Here is a 9,511-nt window from a genome sequence, read left to right on the forward strand (position 1 = left end):
CAGGCAGTGCGGAATTCACCTGGCGTACATTAGTGAACCGGCGTTTATAAAAGTGCCGGCCTTTATTCTTCCGCTTTGGTTTTGACCAAGCGTCCATTTGTGGTCCACTGTCCAGTGTCCAGGTGCCCATGTGGCCTTTAGCACAGGATAAAGAAGATGTCAGTTCAAGGTGATGTCATCTTCCCGAGGCAAGGGAGGTAACTGACTTTAAGTGTATTATTTCCACCTTTGCCGGACTAGGCTGGAATTATGGAGTTTTATTTTGACTGGACTAACGAGTCTATGTTTAGTCCGTCCAATGTCCAGGTGCTCCCGTGATCGTTTCAGACTTTTGAGAACTCTTCTTTTTTTAATTGGATTATTCCTCTTGGAACTATATCGCAATTTTGGATATGTATGCCTTCCTTCTATGGTATAACCAACATGGCAGCTGATTTAAACCCTGCTAATGTTATACATTAATCCAGCTTTAATGACCAAAGGTTCTCTGAATTCGCTGAGATGCCTCAAAGTAAGCCCAATCACTCTCCATATGAATGCATGAATGTTGTCTGAGCCCATGCGTTCCAACATTCAGCAAACAAACATAGTGGTTTGGTGATGCAATTCTGTGTATTAAGTTTTGTTTTTTGTTTGTTGTTACCGCCGCATTCAGCAATATTACAGCTATGTGTCGGCGGTCTGTAAATAATCAAGACAATCCAGTGGTTGATATCATGACCGTCGATCTACGCCATTGGGATACGTTGACATGCAGCTCGTTAGCTCGTCTGACCACTCGATCCCATAAGTCGCCTCTTACGACAAGCATAATCGACTCCTGCGGCAAGCATAGGTTGCTAAAGACCTATTCTAAACGGATCTTCACGGCAAGCATGGGTTGCCGAAGACCTATTCTAAACGGATCTTCACGGCAGGCATGGGTTGCTGAAGACCTATTCTACCCCGGATCTTCACGGCAAGCATGGGTTGCTGAAGACCTATTCTACCCCGGATCTTCACGGCAAGCATGGGTTGCCGAAGACCTATTCTAAACGGATCTTCACGGCAGGCATGGGTTGCTGAAGACCTATTCTACCCCGGATCTTCACGGCAAGCATGGGTTGCTGAAGACCTATTCTACCCCGGATCTTCACGGCAAGCATGGGTTGCTGAAGACCTATTCTACCCCGGATCCTCACGGCAAGCATGGGTTGCTGAAGACCTATTCTACCCCGGATCTTCACGGCAAGCATGGGTTGCTAAAGACCTATATTCTACCCCGGATCTTCATGGGGCCGGTCCTGTGCCTAAATATAAAAGGTCAATGCCAGAGAACAACCAGTCTCGATTATCCGACGAATCAGATTCCATTGGGAATGAAAGGCAAAATAACGGTGAATATTATATGCATGGATCACTGAAAATCAGTGACGAAACCATGTGTTCGCGAAAACGTATCCAAACAAACGGTGGCAGCTTAAAGAACGCATGTCCGGAATAGAACATCACTGTATGACGCATCCTTCGTTCCTGGTGATGACCCCTAACCTCGCAACCTGATCCACGAGCTCCCCCGGGTCCATTCTGACCCCCTTCTCACTTCTGCTCCATCCCCGACCGGCCATGATGGCCTCAAGGACAGTGAAACATGGAGTTATCTGCCCTTGCTTCTTCCACTCTCGTCCCGTCCGCCACTCCCGCCACCACCTCCGGATAATGTACTCGTCAATCTCGGACGTGTGCACCGGGAAGGTTTTGTCTGCTGCTCGTCCTTCAAAGTTGCAGTCGTCCTCCAACGTCGTCGGATTTATTGGCTGGCTTTCATTGTCGTCTGGAAACATGTTCCGTCGCCAGCTGATGTAGGTCCCGTCTGAGAGTTGAAGCCCGCCATGACCTGCTATCTCGCCGTCATGTTCTTTGCCTTTCCAAACATGGAGTTTTGCGCACATGATGCTTATCTGAAAAAGAAACCATTAGTAGAACAATAAACTATATATCATTGAGAGGTGACCGCCTCTGTGGTCTTGTGGATAGAGTGTCTACCCGGAGAACGGAATGACGGTGGTTCGATATCCGGCCTAGTCATACTAAAACATGTTAAAATATGGTACTTTTTGTTTCCCTGCCTGGCGCTCGCAATAAGGTTATAAAACATGACTTCTCGACTTGGAGTCAGTGAACTGTGTCTGAGTGGGGTATTCATGTTAAACTGCGGCATGGTATCTCAGTGAGCTAGCAATATAAAACCGGCATCAGTCCGGACTAGTACAAGCAGCCACACATACACATGCACGTACATGCACGTCGCTATATAAGTGCAATAATCTTGGACGCGACGTTAAACCCCATTTCACCTCACCTCACCTCGGCTTGGAGTCAGTGTACCGTGTCTGTGTATGGTGTTCATGTTAAACTGCGGCATGGTATCTCAGTGAGCTAGCAATATAAAACCGGCATCAGTCCGGACTAGTACAAGCAGCCACACATACACATGCACGTACATGCACGTCGCTATATAAGTGCAATAATCTTGGACGCGACGTTAAACCCCATTTCTCCTCACCTCACCTCGGCTTGGAGTCAGTATGCTGTGTCTGAGTGGGGTGTTCATGTTAAACTGCGGCATGGTATCTCTGTGAGCTAGCAATATAAAATCGGCATCAGTCCGGACTAGTACAAGCAGCCACACAAACACACAAACGTACATGCACGTCGCTATATAAGTGCAATAATCTTGGACGCGACGTTAAACCCCATTTCACCTCACCCCACCTCGGCTTGGAGTCAGTGTACTGTGTCTGTGTATGGTATTCATGTTAAACTGCGGCATGGTATCTCAGTGAGCTAGCAATATAAAACCGGCATTAGACCATACTAGTACAAACAAGCAAGCACGCACACATGAACGCACTATCTTGAACGCGACGGTAAACCCACTTCACCTCACCTCGTCTCACCATGCCATAACACTATTCATTATTGCTCCCTGGGGTAAAAAAATGTTTTCCATATTTACAGCAAATATATTCCCTTCATTGTCACAGTTCTTCTCAACTATTGTTATCTATGCACAGTTATCGGGTACATCACATCAGCACGAGCTATTATGTGCTCTTAAATTCGCGACTACATTTTTAAAGAACTCGTTGTCAGCCGCGACAGGACAGGCATTCATCCACCTTTCTACTTGTCGCGGACCACCCTCTTCCCCTGTTTTCACAATGGTACGCGCCAGTGGGCGGACCTCATACATAGTCATAAGGGGTTAATTTTCAGGTCACATTTCAACTTATCCTGGTTCACCTGTAGCTAAACTACCGCGAAAGTATACACCCATGGTTGTGGTGGCTGAAAATAAAAGAAGTGGTTGTTCAGTTGTGATAAATTTGACATGGGTATCATTGGCAATTATATTATATCAGTGACTATGGGTAATGTTTTTTACACATTGTACCCATGTGGGGAATCGAACCCGGGCCTTAGGAATGACCAGTGGGTTTACCCACCGCCCCGTCTAGGGCAGACAAAAACGATGTTGATTGCATGATCAGCTTCTGACTTACAAAATACAGCAAGAACTGTATCAAAACATCCAACGATATACCGACGTACGATACAGCAAGAACTGTATCAAAACATCCCTCGATATAACGACATGCAATACAGTAGTAACTGTGTCAAAACATCCCTCGATATAACGACGTACAATACAGCAAGAACTGTATCAAAACATCCCTCGATATAACGACGTACAATACAGCTAGAACTGTATCAAAACATCCCTCGATATAACGCCGTACAACACAGTAGTAACTGTATCAAAACATCCCTCTATATAACGACGTACAATACAGCAGTAACTGTATCAAAACATCCCTCGATATAACGACGTACAATAAAGCAAAAACTGTATCATAACATCACTCGATATAACGACGTACAATACAGCAAGAACTGTATAAAACATCCCTCGATATAACGACGTACAATACAGCTAGAACTGTATTAAAACATCCCTCGATATAACGCCGTACAACACAGTAGTAACTGTATCAAAACATCCCTCTATATAACGACGTACAATACAGCAGTAACTGTATCAAAACATCCCTCGATATAACGACGTACAATAAAGCAAGAACTGTATCAAAACATCCCTCGATATAACGACGTACAATACAGCAAGAACTGTATAAAACATCCCTCGATATAACGACGTACAATACAGCAAGAACTGTATAAAACATCCCTCGATACAACGACGTACAATACAGCAAGAACTGTATAAAACATCCCCCGAAACAACGACGTCCAATACAGTAGTAACTGTATCAAAACATCCCTCGATATAACGACGTACAATACAGTAGTAACTGTATCAAAACATCCCTCGATACAACGACGTACAATACAGCAAGAACTGTATCAAAACATCCCTCGATATAACGACGTACATTACAGCAAGAACTGTATCACAACATCACTGTTTGAAACGAGAGGAAGCCACATTAATAACCTCGACTGCTCGGTCCGCCGAGTCTAATCCCGCATGCTGCGACAATCGCCGTGTAGCAGCCATAACTTATACATAGGCACTGATACCCCGATATGTATCCTGGAAGAGATATGGGAGAAGCAGCCACGTGACGTCCTGTAACAACTATGTCGCGTCTATCTTTCGAATCCCCTGTGGTATAATGTATCACCGGCTGGTTTTACTATCCGGATGTTGTCAACATGATGCTCCGGGTACACCAGGGGCCCAGTGGGCTGAGTTCCTGGAGCTGCTTGTGGGTTCGAATCCTAGATTAGTGCCTTACCCACGTGACTCCCTTGATATAATTAAATACATCGGGTTAGTACCGTATAGGGTATGCTAGCATTATTTTGTTACAGTTAGTTGCTTACTGTTCTTGTCAGGACCCAACTATTACTATCAGTTTCCTACTGTTCTTGTCAGAGCCGAACTGTTACAATTAGTTTCCTGTTGTTCTTGTCAGAGCTCAACTGTTACTATCAGTTTCCTGCTGTTCTTGTTAGAGTCCAACTGTTACTATCAGTTTCCTACTATTCTTGTCTGAGTCCAACTGGTACTATCAGTTTCCTGCTGTCCTTGTCAGAGTCCAACTATTACTATCAGTTTCCTACTGTTCTTGTTAGAGCCCAACTGTTACTATCAGTTTCCTGCTGTTCTTGTCAGAGCCCAACTGTTACTATCAGTTTCCTGCTGTTCTTATCAGAGCCCAACTATTACTATCAGTTTCCTACTGTTCTTGTTAGATCCCAACTATTACTATCAGTTTCCTACTGTTCTTGTCAGAGCCAAACTGTTACTATTAGTTTCCTACTATTCTTTCTCAGAGCCCAACTATTACTATTAGTTTCCTACTGTTTTTGTCAGGGCCCAACTATTACTATTAGTTTCCTACTATTCTTGTCAGAGCCAAACTATTACTATTAGTTTCCTACTATTCTTGTCAGAGCCAAACTGTTACTATTAGTTTCCTACTATTCTTGTCAGAGCCAAACTATTAATATTAGTTTCCTACTATTCTTGTCAGAGCCAAACTGTTACTATTAGTTTCCTTCTATTCTTGTCAGAGCCAAACTATTACTATTAGTTTCCTATTGTTCTTGTCAGAGATAAACTGTTATACAGTCAGTATCCTAATTTTACTGTTGATTATTCACTTAGAATTCATTTTCTAAAACTGATATTTCAATGAATTATTTGCTTACACTTGCTGATTTGATGAGAAAACATCAATACACACACGCCCACGCACACGCACACGCTCGCATTCTTACGCACACGCTTATCTCTCCACTCATTCACTGTAGCTGTAATTCAAGGTCAAGGTTGTTGATTTAATCCACCTGGCACAACCCTAATGTACCGTTAGCCTGACGTATGACATGGTCAAATAATCTATAATTACTGGCACTCTCATTTGGCGGCAGCAGTGAAGGCCCAACTAATAGCCTGAAAGCAGATCCCCCCCCCCCCCCCCCCCTACACACACACACACACACACACACACACACACACACACACACACACACACACACACACCGGACAACACTGCCCGCGTCGCTCATGTCAGGTGTTCACAGGAACATGTGAGTGTTGTTTATTCTGAAGCCAAGCAAGTACCTTCGCATTCAATGCCCATAATTAAATCTTAACAATTCCTGGTGGTATATTTAGTTTTCACCGTGGGTATAAAAAGATCCAAGATGAAATCTTTAAGGTTGCCATAGCAACATATATTTATGCTTCATATGCGTTTTCATTGACCATTGTACGTCATAAGTCATGCTCATCTTAGACCAGCATAATCTTCTGCCGTGAGTCACCCTTTCATTGCACACATAACAATGCACCAGGCAGTGAGAGCGAGCTGTTCTGTACTGGCTTCAAGGCCATCTGTAAACGCTCTTGGTTGCAGTATGCTGTGTCGACCCGACGGTACAGATATGTACAGTGTACGCGCGTGTAACAAACGGGAGGGTGGGTAGGGGCGGGGTTGGCTGTGTGTGTGACGGAGCCAGGATTTGTGTAAGGGGAATTGGCTGTCAAGTTGGTGGTGCTTGTGTCGGCTTGCGTGTGGGTGTGCGTGTGTGTTTGTGCGTGCGGTTTGCGCGTGCGTGTGTGTGAGTATCCTGTGTTGCACGGGGTCGGGTGTTGCTATCATCATCTATGCTGCTTCCTGTATATTTTCCACACCACATCACGTGCCACACCGCTATTACATGCGTATACAGTATACATATACATGTATATTTAACATATACACATACAGGTACACACACCACACACACAGTGTACAGATACAGACACACATACATGCACACACTGACAAACAGTATACATAACGTATACAGACACACACATACTCACAGAGACACACACATAGACAAACTTACACACACATGCACACACACATACAGAGACACACACATACACACAGACGCAGACACACACACACACATGGACACACTGACAAACAGTAAACATACATAACATATACAAACACACACATACACACAGAGAGACACACATACACACAGAGAGACATACACATACACACAGAGAGACACACATACACACACAGAGACATACACATACACACATATACAGAGACACATACACACATATGTAGAGACACACATACACACATATACAGAGACACACATACACACAGAGAGACATACGCATACACACATACACACAGAGAGACATACACATACACACATATATAGAGACACACATACACACAGAGAGACAGACACACAGACGCAGACACACACATATACAGAGACACACATACACACATATGTAGAGACACACATACACACATATACAGAGACACACATACACACAGAGAGACATACGCATACACACATATACAGAGACACACATACACACAGAGAGACATACACATACACACATATACAGAGACACACATACACACAGAGAGACATACACATACACACATATACAGGGACACACATACACACACAAAGATACATACACATACACACATATATAGAGACACACATACACACACACAGATACATACACATACACACATATACAGAGACACACATACACACAGAGAGACATACGCATACACACATATACAGAGACACACATACACACAGAGAGACATACACATACACACATATATAGAGACACACATACACACACACAGATACATACACATACACACATATACAGAGACACACATACACACACAGAGACATACACATACACACATATACAAAGACACACATACACACATATACAGAGACACACATACACACATATACAGAGACACACATACACACAGAGAGACATACACATACACACATATACACAGACACACATACACACATATACAGAGACACACATACACACACAGACACATACACACATATACAGAGACACACATACACACAGAGAGACATACACATACACACATATACACAGACACACATGCACACATATATAGAGACATACACACATATACAGAAACACATACACACAGAGAGACATACACATACACACATATACACAGACACACATACACACATATACACAGACACACATACACACAGAGACACATACATACACACAGAGAGACATACACATACACACATATACAGAGATACACATACACACACATACACACACAGAGACATACACATACACACATATGTAGAGACACACATACACACACAGAGACATACACATACACACACAGAGACATACACACATATACACAGACACACATATACAGAGAGACAGACACATACACACATATACACAGACACACATATACACAGACACACATACACACAGAGAGACAGACACATACACACATATACACAGACACACATATACAGAGAGACAGACACATACACACATATACAGAGACACACATACACACACAGAGACATACACATACACACATATACAGAGACACACATACACACACACAGATACATACACATACACACATATGCAGAGACACACATACACACAGAGAGACAGACACACAGACGCAGACACACACAACACACACACACACGCACGCACGCACGCACGCACGCACACACACACATAGCACCAGGACAGGTAAGTAAAAAGTTCACTGTCAACATATGCAGACGGCAAGACTTTGGCAAGCATTAATCGATCCCACCACACGCCAAACATCATCAGATCTCCATAAACTATCACCATTAAACTGTCACCATGCTTGTCACACTCATCAGTTCTGGAGACATGTAAATAATATTCATAAAACGCATCAATATGGAAATTTAATTCATGGTTGGACGCTGGGCTGTAAATTTTAACTCGCCCCAATGGACAGCTAACATGACAAGTGATTATACATTGGACATAACAGCAAATGATGATCACGACAGTACGCATAAATACACACTATCGGACGCAGACATTGTTTAACAACAAAATTCTGCACAACTTACGATTTTTGTTGGTAATGCATCTATGTTCCTGTTTTAGTGCGTCTTTGTTCCTGTTTTAGTGCGTCTATGTTCCTGTTTTAGTGCGTCTTTGTTCCTGTTTTAGTGCGTCTTTGTTCCTGTTTTAGTGCGTCTGTGATCCTGTTGTTAATGCGTCTGTGGTCCTGTTGTCAGTGCATGCGTTTCTGTTACAAGGGCTGTGCCTGTGTGTTACATGTAGCGATGTCGTGCACCAGGCGGGGTTCACAGTCAGCAACCCGTGGTGCAGTAGACACTTAACGCTGATCGATCACGTGGAACGTCACCTCTATTCACCCGTGGCTCACTGACCCGGAACTGTGGGAACTTGACTGTTCCGTGATCTACACTTGCTCACAGTCCCCCCAGTGTTTGTTTGTTTGTTGTTTAACGCCGCACTCAGCAATATTCAAGCTATATGACGGCGATCTGTGAATAATCGAGTCTGGACCAGACAGTCCAGTGATTGACACCATGAGCATCGATCTACGCAATTCGGATACGATGACATGTA

At 43.5% G+C, this 9,511-nt stretch overlaps 1 protein-coding gene across 1 annotated transcript; it reads right to left on the reverse strand.

The window, feature by feature from the left end:
* Positions 1–1,473: 1,473 nt before the first annotated feature.
* Positions 1,474–9,033, reverse strand: LOC139467108 (uncharacterized). Its single transcript, XM_071248826.1, has 2 exons — positions 8,983–9,033; positions 1,474–1,940 (listed from the first exon to the last, which is right to left on the reverse strand). The coding sequence occupies exon 2, from the start codon at positions 1,929–1,931 to the stop codon at positions 1,488–1,490; it is 444 nt and encodes a 147-aa protein (XP_071104927.1). The 5' UTR covers positions 1,932–1,940; positions 8,983–9,033; the 3' UTR covers positions 1,474–1,487.
* Between the last annotated feature and the right edge of the window lie 478 nt (positions 9,034–9,511).

Source organism: Haliotis cracherodii, unplaced genomic scaffold (assembly GCF_022045235.1).
Source record: "Haliotis cracherodii isolate W230 unplaced genomic scaffold, xgHalCrac1.p SCAF_19, whole genome shotgun sequence".
In the NCBI taxonomy this organism is placed as follows: domain Eukaryota; kingdom Metazoa; phylum Mollusca; class Gastropoda; order Lepetellida; family Haliotidae; genus Haliotis; species Haliotis cracherodii.